At 44.3% G+C, this 21,380-nt stretch overlaps 1 protein-coding gene across 4 annotated transcripts in view; it reads right to left on the minus strand.

Annotated features, from left to right (window-relative positions):
- The window catches only part of BCAR3 (BCAR3 adaptor protein, NSP family member), a 261,862-nt gene that overhangs the window by 30,966 nt on the left and 209,516 nt on the right, over positions 1–21,380 (minus strand). For all 4 annotated transcript variants that reach the window (XM_085602205.1, XM_085602208.1, XM_085602209.1 and 1 more), the window contains 3 exons: positions 18,695–19,137; positions 11,094–11,194; positions 7,732–8,381 (listed from right to left, as the gene is read on the minus strand). In XM_085602205.1, coding sequence (XP_085458331.1) covers positions 7,732–8,381; positions 11,094–11,194; positions 18,695–19,137 — 1,194 coding nt within the window. The remainder of the gene's footprint in view (positions 1–7,731; positions 8,382–11,093; positions 11,195–18,694; positions 19,138–21,380) is intronic.

A 21,380-nucleotide genomic window follows, 5' to 3' on the forward strand; every position in this document is an offset into this window, starting at 1 on the left:
AGGTCAATAGTTGGAAAAAAACAGATCATATGCCTGCTTGAACTTAGTAGTACATGGTTGGGCCTGCTTCCAACCCAGAGATGTCCTAAAATGCTTAGTATTGGGTGTGGCAACCCCACTCAAGAGGAGACAGCACAATGTAATACTGCTTTATTCATCGACCTCAGAAGGATGAACTAGCCTTACTCGGATCCAGATGCACAAAATGACAGCTGCCAGGACTTGGCTTATCGACTAAACCAGTTCATCGTTGAGATTAATAAGACATGTGGCATATGGTGCATTAGATAGCTCAGTGAGTTAAGTGCTTGCCGCATAGAATAGTCTGCAATATTTAAGTCACATATTCGAAACCTGGTGGCGCTGACTCGACCTTTTACACTTCCACATTTGAAAAAGGGGCATCATTAAGCTCGGTTGTAGATACACTTGTTTTGCTACCAATCTGTAAGGCTGTGGCAGGGAGAGATCTACAAAAACACAATGTAGTATTATTTTCAGTTATAATTGTTCCACTCGTTTACTCTGGTGCTTGTGACTCAATCTAAACATAATCATTTGTTCATTGACTGCGTAATACTTATTTTTAAAATGTTACTTCAGAAGAGATTTATGGGTGAAGGTCCTCAGTTATACGTTTAGGTCTGTTGGCTAATGTAGTTACAGCAGCAGACGTCTCCTGTAAATATTCACCTCTTAATTTGATTTCATTTGATTTATTATTTATAGAGCGCAAACGTCTGCCCATGGGCGTCTTAGCGCTATATATTTTATGGAGTTGATTTAAAGATTTCCCTAATACAGGGAATACCTGCATCATCCTTTTCCCTGCCCAGGTCCTGCCTTCTAAGTTGACTTCTCTGTTTCGCTTCCCGTTTTCAGGTCTCGCCTACAGACAGATTTCTTTTATTTACACTTTGTTCTCCGAAGATAACGGCTTTCTGAGCCATAAAGTTGTTGGTTACACCCTACCAATATTTGTCCAGTCCGACTATACACGGGCTGCGCATCTACCAGCGGAATATGTTACTTTTTCCCCCTCTTTTAATTTACATGGGCCTTAAATGGCATCAGTAATTTCAGCTTCATTTACCGAGTGTTATTGAAAAAGTAAAGTTTTAATTGTATTTTGTGGGTGGGCTTTTGCATGAGATTGGATGATGCATCTGAGCGGGAGCGGATAAAGAAAATTAAGGATTACGAAACTTCCTACAATGGCAGTACAGGAATACTTTATTGTCCTGGGTGCAATGTTGTGTAATTAAAACACAGAGAAAGGGCGTGCATCAATATACTTGATAAAAAGAACACTAAAATGAATTTGTAGAAGGTAATATCCTGTGCTCTTTGTACCTGAAAGATACTCCAACTATAAATAACACAAACTGGTAGAATCTGGGCTACTGATCGCAGTCTTTTGAAAAAGGAGCAGCTGTTTTCATGCTCACTACCCGGACTATGTTAGTCACAAATGTGTTGAGTACAATCTTTAAAGTCCATGTTGCACCCAGTGGCAGATTCTGTTTAGCTATACGTGTTCATAACATTATGGCCTGACAGCTCCTCGTGCTATGTCCTTGGAAAGACTTTGTATGGAATCAGGGAGGCTGATTAATAAAAACCGTAGAACTTATAAATATATCATGAGTTGATATGGATTTGTACTTGTCCTATACAAATCTCTGACATACCAATAGTTCAAAAACAATACACATCTGCTTTGACTGGGGCTGTTATAGCAGGGAGAAAGATTTTCCTGGCTCAATCCCCAGTGTCTGACAGGCAGTTTTATTTTTACAGCAAGGAACTGGAAAGATTCTTTGCGCCATCCTACACCAACCTGTCCACAGACCCTTGCAATTAATCCACCAGGGAGTCACGTGATGGCCAAGTGAAATACAAATGTATTTCAAGCTAGTGTTGTACGTCAAGTCAAAGCTCCATGAAGAAATTATGGAAACCCACTTTGACAAACCCTTTTCGGCAAGCCCTCTAGCACATTTATTTTTCCAAAATGAAGGGATTTCACCAGGGTGAGTAATTCACCCCGAGGATTGTCTTTAATTTCGAAAACATTTACTTATGTTGTTTGTTCTATTAATCGAATGGTCCCTCTTAGCCCTTGTTTTTGTTTCATTTTCACAGTGAGGTACCACACCAAACCCTTCTTTTTCTCCCAGCTCATATTTCTTCAAGTTGATGCACCTATTCGCTGTGTGAGAATGGGCGGGGTCTAGAGGAGGGCGTGGGCTAGAGGGAGACCGTCACAGCCTGGTCCCCATAGGTGGGTATTAGAGGTGTGGGACTTGCTTTTGCTGCTGCCCATACCCCACCACAAACACGAGGCCTCTGAAGACGCTTCCCTGGGAGCCTGCAAAACCTGTAATGGCGTTTTCCTCTGTAGAGCCTCCACATACGAGCTGCTGACCAAATCTCTGGTTTCCATCTTATCCTAAGCTCACTGTAATATTGACTCTTGGCCAGAATACTGTGTACAGTGAGCCAATATAATTTCACCTCTGGTAGCACCATGAGTGTTGGCAGATATGTGTGGTCCTGGTTTCGGGCTGCGACAGACATAGTAAATAGACATCCAAGACTCTAACTTGGTGTTTACTTTTCTGCTTTCACTCTTTGCCCTTTACTTGTGCTCACTACCAATCCCCTTTCTTCCAGACTTGTGAGAAGTTTCTAGTACCTTTTTGAGCATTTTATTTGTGTGATCTGAACCTGTGATAAAGTACCAGCTAGTGAAACTGACTTGTGTACAGGACTGACTTTTTTTCCAGCGCTTCTTCAATAAATTTGGGCTCAGATTAACAAACTTTTTGCGCTGGGTTTGCATCACAATTTTTTTTGGGGGGATTTACTTCCCAGTGTTTTGCGGAGGAAATTTGCCTGGAAGTAAGGCAAAGCAGGGCAGAACGCTGATTTGCATTACTCTGCATCAAAAGGGCATGACATGTGGTGCAAGGGCGTTCCAAAGCAACCACCCATGGTTTTGACATAAAACTCTTATCTACTACCAATAGTAGACAGAGTTTTGCTACAAAAAAATAACACCACTTTGAAGTAGGTGTTAAAAAGGTGAAATACGTTTTTTTCTCCTAACTTTCCCCACCTTGCATGGGTGCTGCACTGAACAACACATATCCAAAGTAGCAAAAGTTTTAAATTTGTCTATACATAGTATTTTGTACTGGAAAGGCAACTGTCCAGTACAAAACCTATGTTAGACTCAGACACCTTTGCACTATGGCGCAAAGATGTGTGTGATGTACTCAGCAGCCTGATTGTGCACAGCGCCGGAGAGAGCAGGATAGTGCCATAGCTTTGTAGATCCTCTCACGCAACACAGCTTTGGGTGCTTCCCTGCATTGTGTGAGGGTTCTGATAACAGGGTCCTTGGTTTTTTCATGGACTTTTGTCTGAGGAAATTGAGTGATTTAAGAAAATCCATTCGGTTACATTTTTATAGTTGTCTTGGTTCTGAGTTATCTACCTGGGGACTGATTTACAAGCCCCCAGCAACACTTTTGCACCACCATTGCATCACTTTTGTGACGCAGCGGCGGTGTAAACAATGCGCCACGCTGCAACACATTTACAACATGACGCATCTAGAGAGATGTGTCACTTTGTAAAGCCCTGCACCACATTATACCTAAGTCAGGTATAATGTATGCAGGGTGGGTGTTCCTACGCAAGAGAGCCTTGTAAAAGTGATGCAGTGAAATCTACAAGCTTTCACTGCGCCACTTCTACGATGCCACTGCGTCAAAACCATACGCCTGCTTGAAGCAGGTATAAGGAGTGATGCAGCACAATAGGAATAGGCCTTCCTGAGCATTGCTGGAGTTGCATAATGCTTGCAATACGACTCCAGCAATGCGTGACATTTGTGCCAACAGATGCGTGTCAATACTCGCACCTTGGTGCGCCGCATTGTAAATGCAACGCATCCATGGTGGCGCAAGTTTTTTTTTGCGTGGCTCAAGTAAACTGACGCAGTTTCTTGTTAATCTGCCCCTTGGTGTTTGCAGCTCAGTGGATGAACGGTCTGCTGCTGAAATGTACCCAGCCCACCCTGGCAGCTCATCCTTTCATCCTAAATTGATGAACTGGTACCTTGATACTAATACAAACGCCTACTATTCACATCAGTAAGTAATGAAAAAATATGTGGTAGGAAGAGCTTTATAATAACAACTTATCGTGCACTGGTAGTTCGCTTTCGATGCCACAATTTTATCTGAATTAAAAGGCCCCGGAAAGCAGTTCACTGAAAGAATTCCGTTTCCGAGTGCTCGTCTACTGAAGCGACGATCTGGGCAGTTCTCAGAAACGACAGCTGAGGGCGCTAGAGCAACACGCCCTTCATCTCGCTTTCTTTTTATTTCAGTTCGACATGTAACAAAGTAGTGTCCCAGGGCACCCTCCATGGCAGGGGATAATCAACATATTCGGATAACTCTCCTTTTAGATAGTTTGTGGCGTAATCGTAGGACGGTACAGTGAATACCAGTAAACTGAGTACCGGTGACGTCTGGTGTTATCATGGCGAAATGTCCAACTATTTCAAGGCGCTATATTCATAAAAAAAAATCACCACGGATAACCTTCAGTTTCAGCCTCTCCCTCCCATTACCGCCAGGGCTCTCTTCCTGACATAATCTCTGCGGCACACCGCAAGTACTGCTGGACCATGAGCCTCCTCTTCTAAGGCGCCTATCTCCCTTGCTTGTTCTCTTCACAGCGCATGCGCCATTTAAGAAAATCTCCCCTTCCTATGTCCCCTCATGCACATAATACCACCCGCTTCCCAGACACAATAAGGAATCCTGTGCATTGTCAAGATTTCCCTTCCTACACCCACCATCCCTACCTCTTCGCTTCCCTGATTGCAGCGCTCCCTCTTCCCCCATACCTCCAAGAGGAGCGTGGTCCTTTGAGCCCTCCGACGCAAGAGGTGATTTCTTCTTCCCCAATCTTGCAAACTGTGAATGATACGCCTAGAAGCCTATTTCCCGGAGCAAGATGTTCATGTCCCACAAGGAAGTGTCTCCCTCCTTGTGTTCATCCATTTGGGATCCACCCAGCACAGTGCCAAATGGTCTCATCCCACCACCCCGCTGTAGGTCACCTGATATCCCCAGCTGCACTGATTGCGGGATATCTCAAACAGCAACATCTCCTTCCAACAGAGTCCTTTCAAACACTGCAGAGCATTCTCCCTCCAGTTCACTCCATCCTCGTTTTCCCGGCGTACTCCCTGCAGTTTTTAATATGGTGGTGGCCACAGTGCGATGCTGCTGGATTGTGAACCCTCTGCGGGTTGAGCTCAAGCATCGCGCTTTGCTTGGCTGCACTGGGAGGCTGCTGGGACCTCAAGTCTCACTCTTTTGGCGTGATCCTCACACATTTGGAGGTTAGCTTGTGCTCTCACACACAGCAGGCTATATGTCGCACCTGCTGGGAAAGGCTAGAAACAAGTGCTAAATGTGTAAAATAATAAGCACCATGGCCCTGACAAGGAGGCCACTGCAGCTTGCACCACCCATTGCCGCGTTGCCAATGACGGTACCAAAACAACTATTAACCATCTCTTGCCTGCAAGTGCGACATTTCAGATTATTTCAGGTCCTCAAAGCTAAAGGAATGGCTGGGGAGGCAGGTCAGAGTATTTTTTTTAATGTATACTGTATTCATAAACAACCGTTGTTCTGCTCATCTCTAAATTAGATGAGCAGCGCCACCCTGTGGCAGAGTGTCTTAAGTGTGGTGATGACAATTAAGTGCCGGAGCGGAGCACCAGAAACCACCGGCTAAAATTAAGCACTGCTAGAACCTAATCTCTAAATGCAACTCTCAACAGACCTCTGCTTCGTATGCAGCGCACCATCTGAGAGCTTCAGAAGCTTCGCCGCCGCCGCCTCTGAATGCACCCTTCTACAGACTCCATCATTGGATGGGAGGAGCTGCTTTGGACACAGAGTGCTGCTCCCCAGCTTTTGTCAGCCATGCATCTACCTTACTGAGGCTTTGATGTTATTATATTCATTTACATTCATTCTGATTATTCTATCAATTAACTGATGCCAATTTCTATGTTGCCACTGATGTCAAAGTTTGGGTGACATGTCTACCTGTGATGCCATCAAATATGCCAATTAGTACTCATTCCTAAGAATTTTCAAAACTTGAGAGATGGGGACAGTGCAGCCCCTCCCATATATTGACTGGGTTTGCAAGTTACTGGTCTGTGAAGCCACCATGCATGCACTGGCACCAAATTCCACTTTCTGGCCCTAAGCTTGCAATCAGATGGCCTACAACCACTGGCAAGCACACTGACAGGTGTTGCAAGACTTATTGTTGCAACTCATTCATTCCTGCAGGCTGGTGGCAGCCTTAGGTGTGAATAAAGGAATACTGCAATGTCTGTCTGCACTGCTCCTGGTAGAAGCTTGGTGCCTCCAGCTCTTTATCAGTCAATGTACCTAGCAAACTTGCTGGGAGCTGTCAAGAGCCACACAGAATGTAGGCCCAGGCCAGATCAGGGAAATGCCAAGGTGAGTCAGAATACTGGCGCTCTTAACTATGTATCAGACGTCACCAGTGGATTTGCAGTCTGTCCTCCTCGCGGAGTGTGGGCCTCACTCTGTCTACTCTTAACATCCCTGTGCGGCACACTCATGAAATAGGGATCTGTTGAACTTTATCAGAGGTGGGGCACGTTGTAGCTGATCTATGATCGCATAAGATCCCTGCAAGGGACCCTCCTCACCTCCAGATCATGCCAGGCTCCATCTGAGTTAGAGTGCATCAAGGCACACCTGGGACTGCATAGGATCACTGAGAAGCATGCTTACACCTAGATCATGCAGGGGTCCTTCTAGGTGGAAGGCTTTGAATCACACCTTCAACTGCATAAAATCCCGACAAGGCACACTTGTCGTGTCAGGATCGTGAGAGGCATTACATCAACCACAGTGCTTTAAACAAACCTTCCGCCACCAAAGGGCTCATGAGCCACACACCTTCTGGCTTAGTTCCTCTTCACTGTAAACTATTTCACTATTTGACATGTGCAGAAAGATTCAGAACAAACATAACCACCAAACTCAACATTATAATACAACCTCCAATAAGAAGTCTTGTTGAGAATAGGAAGGAAAGATATGACACCTCACTCCTGGACTTACTACAGTTAACCTAACATAATCATGTCCCCTCCCGTCCAGCCCCGGGCACATATTTTTACCTTTTTTCTGCCGCCACCCCTAAAATCTTAATACACTTAATAAACTTTTCTTCCCTGGAGGAACCCGTCTCCATTTATTGTCCATTTTAACGCATACCTTATACTTTTGCTTGGTATACCGCTGTTCTCAAGACTCATGTTTCTTATGTGCACATCAGCTATATAAAGGGCTCCGCTACCCAGATGGTCTGATTCGGGCTACATAAATCTGCAAATAATCATTTATGATCCCTCCTTTTCCTCCCAGTTGCCAATATTGACTCATAGTAATTCCCATTAGCTTCCCACTTCCAATGCACGAAAGGGACACACTCCGACTGGGGGATGTTGTGAGTAAAACAGGTGCTTCTTGGAGTGGCAGTGTTAGTACATTTGCAGTGAAGCACGCCCTGCACAACAGACCAGAGCCCTTGCAGTTCCAAGGGCCTTCATTAGTAAATATAAAAAACATTATCAGCAAGCCTTACCTTGCAGTCCATCCTCAGTATGTGCTTGGCGATGGTTTTGGGATCATTATTTGTGAACAATTCTTTCACCCTTTTTAAGACTGATGTTTCAAGGGGTTTGTTTTCCGACGGAAGGAGTGTTGATCGAAAGTCACTGGGCTTAAAGGAAGATGAGGTCTCCAACACTGGTATAACGAAGGTGAAGTCATCGACTACGTCCGCACCCCGCTCTGACGGTGGATCCAGGGAGCTCGGCGAGGTGCTCCCCTCTGGGGTTAAGGAGCTATGCTCAAAGTTTCTACTGGAAGCCTGTGCACTGTCCTCTTGTGGCTTCTGCTCCGTGCATCCGTTCACTTGGCAGGAAGGCTGCTCCCTGACTCCACAGTCCCTAGGGCAGGCATTATTTAGTTCACATTTATCGATGTGATCCGAATGACGATGCGTGGATGGAGCGTGTTGAGGCTTCACTGTGGGCACTTTGCTTGGCTTAGGGGGTGGCTTGGGGCACAGCTGGCTATCGGATCCTCTCAGTGCCTCAACCACATCAGCCTCGTAAGTGAACCGCCGAGCCAGGACAGGGCTCAGAGTAGGCTCGCTGCCAGTCCTGTACACTGGAGATCCCGGACACAACCTGGTATCAACACCAGGAGATTGAGATGGAAGTCTAGAACCTGAAGGAAGAAAAATTAATCAGAAAGGCAACAAAGTCATGTAAGAAATACAACAGAAAATAGTTCTAGTCCTTAATGGTTCGGACGCCATTTGGAAGCTTGACAGTAGCCCTTAGTAGCACAGTACATTCTGAAGGAACATTATTTGGAAGGACACACTGAAATGACATATCAAAACGTATAGGGCAAGACTCGGGAAATAATGCTAACATATGAACAGAATAAAGAAAAGTTTATCTGTGGGCAGCATGCAGGTGCCCTTCACCAGGTACTCCCCAGCCTTGTCTCCCTACCCATGTCCAATAGAGCAAATATGGAGTGGGAGACTAGATGGGGTCAGCAGTGTGGCAGCAGGCCAATTAACCTGTCTGTCCTTCCTTGCAATGAATACAGCTATTCAACTATCCACCAGGAGAAGACAGGCATAATGGCATTCTAGCTGACAAAAAGGAAGCTATAAAAACATAGTTACAAAACAACTTAGAGGAGTCAAGCTGAAACTTCTGGTAGTTAGTTGATGAGACAGAACTGAGGGTATTTGGTGGGTGAGATGGATGTGATGTGACTGCACCTGATGAGGTGGACAGGATGGACGGCTAGTTGAAGAGATGGAAATTATGGCGGTCCAGTCATAGAGCCGGAGGATGATAATAGTGCAGCTCACAAAAAAATGACGGCAGGTTATCTGACAAGATTAAAGTTATAGCGGTTTAGTTTAAGAAATGGGAGTTCTGGTCTCTTTGTTGGAGCACTGTGCTTCTGTAACCAATGGAACAGCTACTAGAAGGAGTAAGGTGCAACCTACACCATTATTTACAGACGACTGCCTCTGGATTATATTTAAAAGCGAGCAGAGTTCATATGTGAAACCACTCAATAGGATTGTGGTCAGAAATCCTTTACACGGCTCTTATCTCAATAGAGTTTGGTTGCACTTCACTCTCTTTTGTGCAGCGCTCCCCTTAGTGCATTATGTGGCCGCCGGGTGCAGCTGCTTTAGGTCTCAGCCTTCCAGTGACCATAATTTGGGGTCTGTGCTATTTACTGTACCTGCCACCCTCAGTTTAGCAACAATGGGAAGCAAAGCACTACATCGCCCTGGCAGTGATGACAGGTCAGACGGTTTCCGCCACAAGGGCCAGGTAGTAAAAATAAACAAATGTAGTGGATGGTGAGCTTTCTCCAGCATTGGGGCTTACACTCTGCAACTGACATTTAGTCACAAGATGCAAAACCCAGGACCTTGAGACAGATTCATAAGACATCTTCCAATAAATGATTCTTTGTATCTCTTAAAAGGCATATAACAGGGGGTATTACAACGTGGGTGTATTTATTTTGCTTTAAACAAAGTTTCAGACATTATGAATTCCAGGAACATATGGGCCACCTGTTTTGTTATGGGAAATCGGCATCCAGCACAGCTACCACTATGCTTCATGGTGAGTAAAATAATCTGTGTACCAAGAAGGCGGACACCAGCCTACATCCACGAGTAGCTCTCTTAAAAAAATGAATTAAAATATTTTTATGCAGATTTGTCATTAGAATCGATCTTTTTGCTGAACTGAAGGATATGAATTTCTGGTTTACAACAGTGTAAAATTCTAGTCTCATAATCTTATGAAATATAATTTCTGATGTTGAATTTATTTAAAACTTGATGCAACATAACACCTTGCAACATATTTTGAACTGTGAATGTCGAGTTCTTAATGCAGGTTTTACCTAGTTGCTTCCAATTTTGGCAGCAGAAAGGACTGAGACAAAGTGACAAAGTCAACTGGAATGGGGAGGAGGGGGTGGCGGCTTAACATCTAGACATCCTCATTCTACCACCCACCGCTTAACTATTGGACCACATTTTCACCTTTTTTGCTCATCTTGCAATTTCTCGTGGGGAGCTTTCAAACATGCAACATAACAAAGCATCCATATTCTTACACGCTGTCCCTATGTCCAAATCCCTTTTTAAATGGTACTTTCGGGTATATTGCTAGCTATACCAGTGTCATCAAACACTCTCGAATGAAAAGGTTACTCTCAACACCTGGCACTTGCAAAGAGGGGTTCTTTGGGGCAGAAAGTGGGGCAGGTTTTACTTCCATCGAATTTCTTTTTCAGAATGACACAGGCGTGACCCACACCAAAATGGGTTCCCCAATTATCTAGATCGTGTTTCATTAAGATCGGAGAGGTGGGGGGCATTGTCCAAGCAACGTAATACCAGCTTCAAACAGAAACTCTCATAATGGATCAGTGACTACACGTCACAAGATTAAAGCAAGCACATTGAACCCTATTCAGTCATAACAGCAAAACGGTGGGATGGGGTGGCCTTTTAAGTGAAAGTTGAGCTTTCACGAACAGACACCGCAAGACCTACGCGGAAACGTGTTTTCAAATGTTTGTGTCAAGTAACAGTCTCTAAAGGAACAAACTTAAGATATGCTATTTTATAAGAATATTATTTGTCGATTCATTGGTTTCTATAGGGAGCCATATCTGTGTCAGAACCGGAAGCTCCGACAAGTCGACTGAAGAAGGGTGGCCCTTGGTTTTTCACCCTCGTGTAACATTAGCAGGTACAGGGTTTGCCAGGAGAGTGTACAAGAGTATGACATGTGTAATGGAGAGCTGGCAGAGTAGTGTAAGTAAGTGCCTGCCAGACAGGTTTCTTTTTACTGAGTGGTACGGCTTCTGAGTACACACCTGTGGGGAGGTAACTCTCAGACTGATGCGCCTTCAGAGGCCGTCTCTTCTCTTGGACGTGGTCCAGGCAAGCCGGCTGACTGCCGCTCTTCTCTTTATTTCTGCAGATTAAAAGAATGGGAAAGACAAAATGAGAAAGATGCAATCATCAGATGTACACATTATTAGCAATGAAAGCAGGAAGTTTGTAAACGACCCTAAAAGGCAAAGACCCTTGCAGATACACATTCACCTTCTTGAGCACGGGGAAGCATACAAGTTGACAAAACCCCAGTGGAAATACCAAATGATCAGTCACAAATATGTTTTTACTAGATTTTGTTTCTCTATATTGTTTTAGGACACATCCTACCTCGGATATCCAATCCAGTGCAGGTTTGCTCAGTAAGGCTGGTGCACCATGTGCTGTCCAAGTGTTCTATAAATATGCAAACATGTCCCGGAGGAAAAGCACAAAGATCACGATGGCTAAATAAAAATATGAAACGAAACAACCAATAACGCGTTCCAAGATGTAAAACAGAATAAACTTTTTTTTTTTAACGTAGCAGCGAATTGAATTGTCGAAAATGTATTTGCCAGTGACTGGATTCTGTAAAATCCTTTTATGTCCAAAAGGGGACGTAAATCACAACAAACATCTATGTGTAATTGTATTGCCCCAAATTGAAGTGTTTTCAAAACACTCTTTAATACATTTCTGATGGACGTCATTAGGACAATATGCATTTTTGACCTTGGCTTGAAAGAAATCCTACACAAACAAATTGCTTAACGGATGTATAATGTTTTCAAAATTTGTTTACAATGTCAACAAAACGCAGTGTGTTGCTGGGTAAAGAGTGGAGGTTCTATGTCCACTGCACAAACTGGGCGCATCTGGCACAGATGGGGCGATAAGGATGTTACTCTGGGCTCTAAAATAACATTTGCATTGAGCACACAATGTTATCGTTGCTGTTTTCCTCTGCAAATCTTTCCTCTTGACGGTAGTGGGCGGGAAAACAAAAGGAAGTAGCAGTGCGGATAAATGGAGACCATGAAGGAAGTGACATCAAATGATTAAATATGAACAGATGGGATTATTGAAATATGCAAAGCGTGCTTTTTATAACTAGAAAGCATTTGAATAGCAACGTTTCTATTTAAAAACAATACACGGAATTCAAGAATACAACAGCGTGCGTTGCTCCAGCTCTTGCATGGGTGAGTCAGTTTAGCCGTGGACTTTCATGTGCACGAGCCATCCAGGGGCATCAGATCTGCCTCTGCCTGAATCTCACCTAAATATTTGCCCAGCATCTAACAAACTTGTAGGCTACCCCCTTCACCACCACACCTCCTTACGTACTCTGAAACAACTGCCAAGTGGTTATGGGTGCTATAAAAATACCCCAAAATAAATAAATGAACCTGCTCACAACTGGGAATTTATATTATATATCCACGTAAGGGGGGGACGTCCAGCACTGCAGTGTGCAGTTGATGCCGGCACATAACACTGGAATCGGAGGGGTCTTGCGGCCCGCGCTCCCCAAAACACCAGTGATATTGACGCAGCAGCCGCCATGGCAGGCCGGCTGGGACAGCTGCCATATCCCTGTTTTCTGTCTCCGCCCCATACAAGGCAGTGTCCGCTACAGCGATTGGGTGGAAGTTGTGTTGTTTCCAGATTGAAAAACTCCTTCAAAGGCACCAAGAAAATGGATGCAGCAATTAAACAGTCTGTCCTCATCTACTTCGAGGGGCATGATCCACCTCTGATGACGCCAAGCAATAGTGCATGTTTCAATCCAGTGGTGGCACTGACTGCAAGCATTGGTTCGCAAGTGAACTGTTCGTTCTGTGCCCTAAGATCCCCCAGGACTGGCAGCAAGCTCTCGCTGGCCGTGTCCCAAGGAGCCCGTGTGTATAGGATCAACAGACAGGCTGTTTATGGATCACGGTGCCAAACTGGCAAAGGGAAACATACTTCTGCCAAAGGCATCAACCTTTTGTATTCTCTGGCCGGAGGATTGGTTGGAAATGAGTTAGAGTTCGCCTTACTGGTGGAGGCCTCCACAATAAGGCTGCCTGGAGTGGAGTACTTGGTGACAAAATCTGGGTCGCCACGCGTCGGCGTATGATGCTTGACCACCTGCCTGTTCACAGGTGGGCAACAACATAGTTTCGAGCCATAGAAGTATCAGTAAGGGCATGATTAAATGGGAGCAAGGGTTCAGCTATAGCACGTTTTTTGTCAAATCATTTGTCTTTGTCTCACTGAAGAGCAGCTGTAAATCTAGTACTTCAGCGGCCCTTTGAATCACTACTGGAAGTAAGGTACGTTCTTCCATTGATGGCTCATATGGTGAGTCAAGCTCTGTCTCAGGGAAGGAATCGAGTTCAATGACATTTTCTAAATCGAGATATAGCGCATCATCAGTGTAATAAGGGGGAATAAGCTATCCTCATCCCTTTCATCATAATAGATATCTTGTGATGTACCCTAATCTGGCACAGGGTCTGAATCAGGGCCGAATAAAGCGTCTGCTGATAGCTGCAAAGTGGTAAAGGCACAGGGTTACAGTCACAGTGTATGACAACAGGTTGCATGTTTGTAATCTCATAGCATGACACAGGTTGAACTCCACCCAACGTTGGTTTGGATCTGATATGTGTCAGTACCGTATCATCCACTTGCAGCTAGTGGCATCGGAGCAGTGGGACCTGACGTGGATCTCACGGCCTGAGCCTGAAGTCTGTACTGGAGTTGGTACAGACCTAGTAATGGGTCAGAGAGGACAGGTGGTACTGGGAAGGGATCCACCTGTGGCTACTTGACTGGAGGGCCCAGCAGTTCAGAAAGGCCAGAAGGGACACCAGAGGGAGCTGGAAGCACGCTGAAAATTTGCAGCAAGCTCTCTTTGAAGGCCTCGATTTGCTATGCTGGTCCGGGAAACCTGAGGAGCATCCAGGTCAACTGAGGGATCAGCTTCTTGGCCGGTGACCTCAATGGAGGGCGAGTGACATCTTGATGCTCTTGTTCCCTCTTTTTGGAGTTAGAGTGGCAGCAGAGGGTAGAGTGCCGCTTTGCTTTTTTAAGCTTCTGTTGGGATTTAGACTTCGATTTATCAAAGGACTTTGAGCAGGAAACAGAATGATCATGGGAACAGCCCCATGACTGGGACTTGGAGCGGTATCTATGTGAATGACACAACTTCTTATGTTTGGCGACATACAACTTTGCCTATGGTCTTGCATCACCTTCGGGTGCATGAGGTTGCACTTATCACATGGCTTCCAGTCGTGTTCTGAACCTAAAGGTACATCTTGTGTGGACATCCGCTACTTTAAAGCACAGCACAAATTGTATCCTGTTGTTTTTGGTGGGGATACCATTCTCTAGAATACTCTGGAAAAGTTTTTAGAGTCATCAAAAAACATCAACAAAGTCTGAGTGCAGCTTCGCATCCACCTTGGTAGAAGCAAAAGAAAGAAACCTCTGTCAGCATGCAGGGGTTTTGCTTATATGTGGCTCTATGCCGTCACTTCCCGGGTGGTATGGCGTCAGCACAGAGTTGCTTGATGCCTCCTAGCGGCACATGGTAGCACTGATATAACAAATCTCGGGATCCAGCGTGGTGCCTGGGGGATATTCTGAAGTGCAGTTAGAAATATCTATCAAAATAGTAATTTTTTCCCATGATTTTCAAGTGCCAGGATACATCCAATAGTTAAAAAAAGGGAAGGGAGCGTCATTCAACACACTTTGCAACTGAGAAAAACAAATGTTACAAGGCAGGAGCCGAGCCCTAACCTAGTGGTTAAGTTAATGGGTGAAGGACTAGAAGATTGGATTCATATTCCAGCTGTGCCCACCTGATCATGTGTGTGAGCCTGGACAACTCAATGTATCCACCTATGCTCCAGTTACATTATTTGCTAACCCTACGAGTTCTTAGAGACAAGATAACTTCTGTTATTAAGAGCTATACATAAAACGCTGTGCAGGATAACTTTGAATTGTGTACCTTTGTTGCTATTGTCGAAGCCACTCAGACCTAGGCAGTAGTAGTGGGTGAAAACACACAGAAACGCAAACAGCACGCGTTCCAAGAATCTGCTGCAAATTTTGCACTAAATTAATACATACATTCTAGATAATGTTGTTTATTGTGTGTTTCGAATGTCTGTTGCCCATAGTGCAGAATTTTGCACAGAGGACCAGCAGGAAGAACCTGATGGTTAGTGCGCTTCCAAACATAGACGTTATTACGGCTGGTGGAAAGCTAAAATGGATCAAATACTGTTTGCATCTGGATCTAAATTGCCACATAAAGATTGAATGGATCAAATGCAGATTTACACATAATTACCAAGAACATAGACAGCAACATTCTCATTAGTGTACTTTCAAGGTTGGATAGCACGACGCTCTTGAAATAGCAGCTATCTGATCATGCGAACGCAACTTCAGACTGATATAGCGTGTAACATAAGCTACCCTCTGGATGCTCTGACACTGGGGATGATGCCGTCATCTCATGTATGTATAAACGAGTGACTGATATGCACTTAATGGTCCGCATTCAGACAACATTTCTTTTTTTCTTGAATATGAAAGGTAAGAAGACCTGCTTTTAGAGAAAGAGCTTTGTCGGCTAGCCATGCTTGCCGACTGACTGGTGCTGCATGCGGCACAGCATTTGCACTCTGGGTGGGGCGAATATGTGCACTGGTGAAGTGAAGTAAGATCAGTGTGTTCCAGATGGTTGGGGATACAATAGATTGGTGTATAATTAGAAGTCGTCCATCTCCAACCAAGACCCGCCTCTTGTTGTGGCATGTGGTGCTGCTCTGCCAATCCTCAACCCTTCTGCCGCACCTGTGGTTTACTAACATTGCATTGTTGGATGTTAGAGCTACGCCATCCCACAAGGAGTGCTTGAGGGAATTAGCCAACCTTCCTTAGTCACAAAGCACAGCTTTCTCATGGCACTACTTACTTCTGTCTCTCTCACACTCCAAAAAGCCTTCTTCACAGACTCCTCCCCTGGTAACCAGTCTCCATCTCTCCTGCCTCCTCTTTTCATGAAGGTGGTAAACATAGCAACTTCCTCCATTTATCAGCTGTGACTTTAACTTCTGCTCACCACACTTCTCTTGTCAGCTTCATCAGACTTGCGTCATCCGACTTAGAGTGACCAGAGTGGATGGACCTGTTCATGTTAATTCCCTCCAACTCTGCCTCTCCTTCCTCTAACTTTAGATGTGAAGTGAGCAATGGGTATGCAAGCAACAATTGAAAGGAAAATAGAAAGAAAAGATGGGCCAGCCTGTTATTTCTCTAGCCACCCTTATTTCTCTCTTCCTCTGCTGTCCTCACTCGCCCTCCACCACTGCCCTAGGCACTCTTTGCTTACATCTAATAATTACTGTGGTTCAACTGAAGTCACCAAAATGATATGACGTTTTGCAGTGGCAGCCCATCTGTCCGACATGACATTACCACTTCCAGCACCCTCTAACCACCGCGGCCCCGTCCATCATTGGCAAAGGCTGTTTGTGCCTACAGTGCGTGTGACTATGCAGGTGGTATGTAAATAGACACAATGAATGGGCTTCCCATTTATTACTTTGAGTAATTCTGAAAATGTAGAACATGCACACTATTGTGAGGACTTTTCACTTGGGTCTTGAATAGGCCACCTAAATAGGTGTGTTTTAAGAGCCTTTTAACAATAGTTACGAAGTACATTTGCATTAAATCGTAAGCCAGTACGAAGATTCTGAGCATACATGATCCTTGGATTTGATAACGTTCAGACATACAGACCACACTCCAACAACGAGAACATTTCATTACTTTAGCCCGTGTGTGGCTAAGCAAGCAATCTTGGCTCTATGGTGGAAGGCTAGACCACCCAATATCAAGAATGGTTATACAGACTGAGGCAAATAGTGGAAATGGAGAACATTCTGGCTAATATAGATGGGACACTGCACAACTATGAAACGAATAGGGCTACTTTCCTAGAGTTCTTGTCTTCTGAAATGAAGGCGCTTCCATGGCCCAGGTACTTAACAGCATTGAAATATATAAATGACGATAAAAAAAAAGAGGAACCAGGATGATTATTTACAAGTGGATATGCAGAGGAAGAAAGCACCACAAGTACCGACTAAATTTACAAACTCCACATCACTCCAATAAATATGGAATAAATGAGAGGGAGATGAGGGCGGAGAGAGGTAATTAAGGGAGACAGCAAAGTTACCCTTGCCAGCCTTTGATGTAGGCAAGCGTATGTAAATGAATTATCCGATTTAAAATTAAATAAAATTCAACTATAAATAATAAGGCAATGAGTTCTCTCCTGACAGACCGAGGCCAGAGAAAGCTCCATCACTTTTTATTTAAAATTTGAAGTGGGAGTTGCACAAAAGTTGTTTTTCATGATTTCTTCGGTACATGGCTTGATTTTGCAGTGTGCCTTTGTTGGCGCGGTAGATGTGAGCCATATTGTTTATACATACGATCATTAAATAGCCAAGCTCGTACCGACTTCTATACCCAACCGGAAGCCAATGAAGAACTCTTCTAACATATAAGATGTGTTCTTTCTTGCCCACATGAGAAATGAATCAAACTACAGCGTTTTTCACTTCAGGTCCTGAAAAGCTGGAACTCCTGCAGGAAGTTACAGTATTCAAGAGCTGACTGAAAGTTGACTGCTGCGCCCACCAGCAAAGCCCTGTCAGATGAACACAACTAAGAAAGCCCGGGCTTTAGATTCTTAAGCTGATGGAAGCACCTGCGATCCGACTTGGACTCTGAAGAACATATCGTAATTTTAGGGGAAAAAAACGATATTTTAACTTTGATGGACAAAGTAAAGATGCAACCAAACACCTTCAGAACTGGCAATGTACTCTACTTTCAAGACGAAAGCGAGGCCTCCTATCTTTATAACTGAACTAGCAGAACCAGAGACTGAGGGACACTCCCTTTCAAAATTTTCCCTTCTTTCTTATATGTAGGAAATTTAAGGAACTCTCCAGATCTTCTAGTGGAGTCATGTTCACAACACTCTCAAAAGCGATTTGCAAGAGCTTTTCTGTAGCATAGAAGTGCACAGGGCTTAAGAGCTTACCTTATACCTAATGCAAAAGAAGAAGAAAAAATTAAAGGAACCTTGTTTTGTGAGGCGTATCGCAGGCAGGCGGTCATAAGTTATGGGTCTGGCGAACAATGCAAAGTTCACAAGTGTTTTCTATAGTACAGAGCGAGAAGTTTACAACACAATGGCCATTCTTTCTTATGGGTAGTAGGGAGTGAATAGAGACAATCAAATGTTGTGTTCTTTTTCCCATATGAACTATGTCTACCATTTAAGTGGGATAAATAGGGATACGGGCCCTGGGACAGAGACTAGGTAGAATACAGCGTGTTAAATCAGAATGAAATGACATTTCCTAAGGGGTGGATCGGGTTTTGTGAGAGCATTTTCCATTGCATAGCACTCCATTCCATAGCACTTTCAGTAGGCTACATTAAAGACTCTTAGTTAAAAGCTAGTTTTTACAGACAAACCGGATACTAAAATAAAATCAATTACCTTAGCAGATTCCCTCTCAATAAGGTATGCTCAGGGGATGGTACTTTGCAAATATTGAGGCTCAGTCTTTTAGGAGTCTCTGTCTTCAAGTCAGGGGCATTGCACTCTCTGTGTCGGACGGGAGACGCTCCATACTTCTCCTCCGTGCACCTCAGTGGAACAGTCCTGTTGATTGGCTGGAAGATGATAGCTCCGCTCTGCTCGGATACGGACTTCCGGTTTCCCACGTAGAACCGCACCAGGGCAGGGACATTGTCAAAACTCTCCCGTTCAAACTGGTACTGGACCCGGGAGTAGGCCTCGTTCAATCTGATGACCACTTTGTTGATTTTAAAATGTTGGGGTGTGTTCTTCCACTGACAGGTGAGGACAAAGTCTCCGGGGCTGGAGAGTGAGTCCCGGATCAAGAAATCGCCATCCCTCTGCAGCAAGTTCTCCGACATCTGCAAAAAAATGTATTAGTCACACACCAGGAAAGTGAGATGTGTCCATAAGCAGTCATTTTGGCATACTCAGTCATGTTTAGAGAAATACTGAGAATAAGCATGACGGGGAAAAGAAAATACAAGTGGCATTATTTCACTCATCTTGCCGCCACCTATCCCAAAGTTAGATGACAGACTTTTCAGGAAGGCAATCATTGTACATTTGCTCTGAGTGGCAGGCATGATAATTTTAGAACACTGATATATATATATATATATATATATATATATATATATATATATATATGTTGTTTCTCTTTTGCTTCTTAAAGTGAAAAGACGTGTCTGAACTACCTTGGGTCAAGGTATGAAAATGACTTTTTTGGTGACAGAAGGGCTTGTGCTACAATAAGGGCACTATAGGCAGCTGCCTTATGGTGCCACCACAGTAGGCCAAGTGGCCTTAAAAGTGGGCTTGTTAGTAGCAAAAGGAAGCATCCCAACAGCTAAATGTAATTTTACCTGGGGCTCTGAAAATCCTCAAACTAGTGCTACAGGACAGAGGAACATTGGAATCTCATTTAGATAATGTACTCAGCCCATTTTTAAGATATCTATCCACTTAAGGGAGGTTCTGATGTAATATTAGACATTTCAAGAAGACTGGACAAAATTATACATGGCTATTGAAGTCAGAGTGCCCTTCAAGCAGACTTCTAGTCAGTGGGAGAGACTACATTGAATTCCAGATGAATTATGAGCTGTATTTATATTTGCCACGCCTTAACCTATTTCTCTTGTTGCTGCCTGGATGTTGTTTGACTAGCAGGCCTAGCGGGATTTAATTTTTCAACGTTCTAAAGGAAGCTGCAAGTACATAAACTATTACTGAAATGATACTGCTTGGGAAATCAACATTCTTTGTGACGTCAGATTGAGCAGAATAACATGTAATGTGTTCATTGTGTTGTCATTGGTTGACGGCTGGCATTAAAGAAAAGACAAATCACTACTTGGCTGCGCGAAGCCGAAGCCCGGGCTAAGAATACTTTACATTGTAACAAAAGGTAATGGAACAGCTGCGCTCTATAGCCAGACCTAGAAAGATGGACGACTATACATCAGCATGCGATGGCTGCCAGGCTTGTGCCTGGCACTGCCTCCTTCCTGCCCCGGCCGGTCGGCTGGTAGCTTTCCATAACCCAGGCCTCCCGTGCAAGGTTCCTGTGGGGCTCTGCATACTCACTGCCAGCAGAAGCAAAGATTAAAAGCTGCCTGGAGCCGGTTTCGTGAAGGGTGCCGGCGTCACTAGAACGCCCCGGGAGCTTAGCATGAAATGTTCCCTAGCTCAGGTGATTACTGGCACTGCACGAAGTCACTGAACTCTAGCCCAATGGCCTTTTCTCGCAGCAGCGCCTACCCGCTGGCAATTCGCTACAAACCTTCTCTTCCCTGGCACTGCCCTTTTAGTTGGAGGGGGAGGAGGTAAGGTGCCCTTCGACTTCCTCTCAAGCGACAAAGTTTCTGTTCGTGCTTTTACAATGTATGTGCCCCCCACCTTGTCCCCACTCTATGACAAGACACCAACAGGTCACAGCATTCCTTGGCCGGTGGGCCTTCCTACTCACTGTTCTGTAACAGCACAGCCTACCCAGGCCTATTATAGTGCCTCGTTTTTCTACCACCACCCACCACTCCCTGTCTCTTTAAGTCAGTCTTGTAGATTGTTCTTAATTTCTGCTTTCACCCTTTGTCGTTGATTTACTAACTTTCTGTTCTCTTTCTCCCATGCCCGCATTCTTCTCTCTTGATCTGGGGAAATGTTTGGTGAGCCCAAAAATGGACGCTGACGGGTGCCCACCACCTGCACATGTTAAGCACTGTTAATTCATAGTCGAGCTGTCACACTCTCCTTTAAACGTGTCCCATTACCACATTATCAATGCACAATGTCGTTGTGTAGATGAAATCAAAATCTGCCGTACATTACTTAACTTTGCGCAACTGATAACATTGTTGCTTATAGACAAAAATAAACACATCAGCAAAATTGACTCTTTCTGGTTGTTGTAGTTCTATAGATTTCAAGTAAAATTCTCCATTTAAGACATCTAGGATAACATAAAAGGCAACATCCCGGAAGTCAAACATTTGCCATTGTGTGTGGTACCCAACGTTTTATAAGGAACAGATGCAGGACTTAAACTGCAATAATGAAACGTGATGCAAGATAATAAAAAAGTATGGATGGCACAGTTTGC

Source organism: Triturus cristatus, chromosome 4_2 (assembly GCF_964204655.1).
Source record: "Triturus cristatus chromosome 4_2, aTriCri1.1, whole genome shotgun sequence".
Taxonomy (NCBI): domain Eukaryota; kingdom Metazoa; phylum Chordata; class Amphibia; order Caudata; family Salamandridae; genus Triturus; species Triturus cristatus.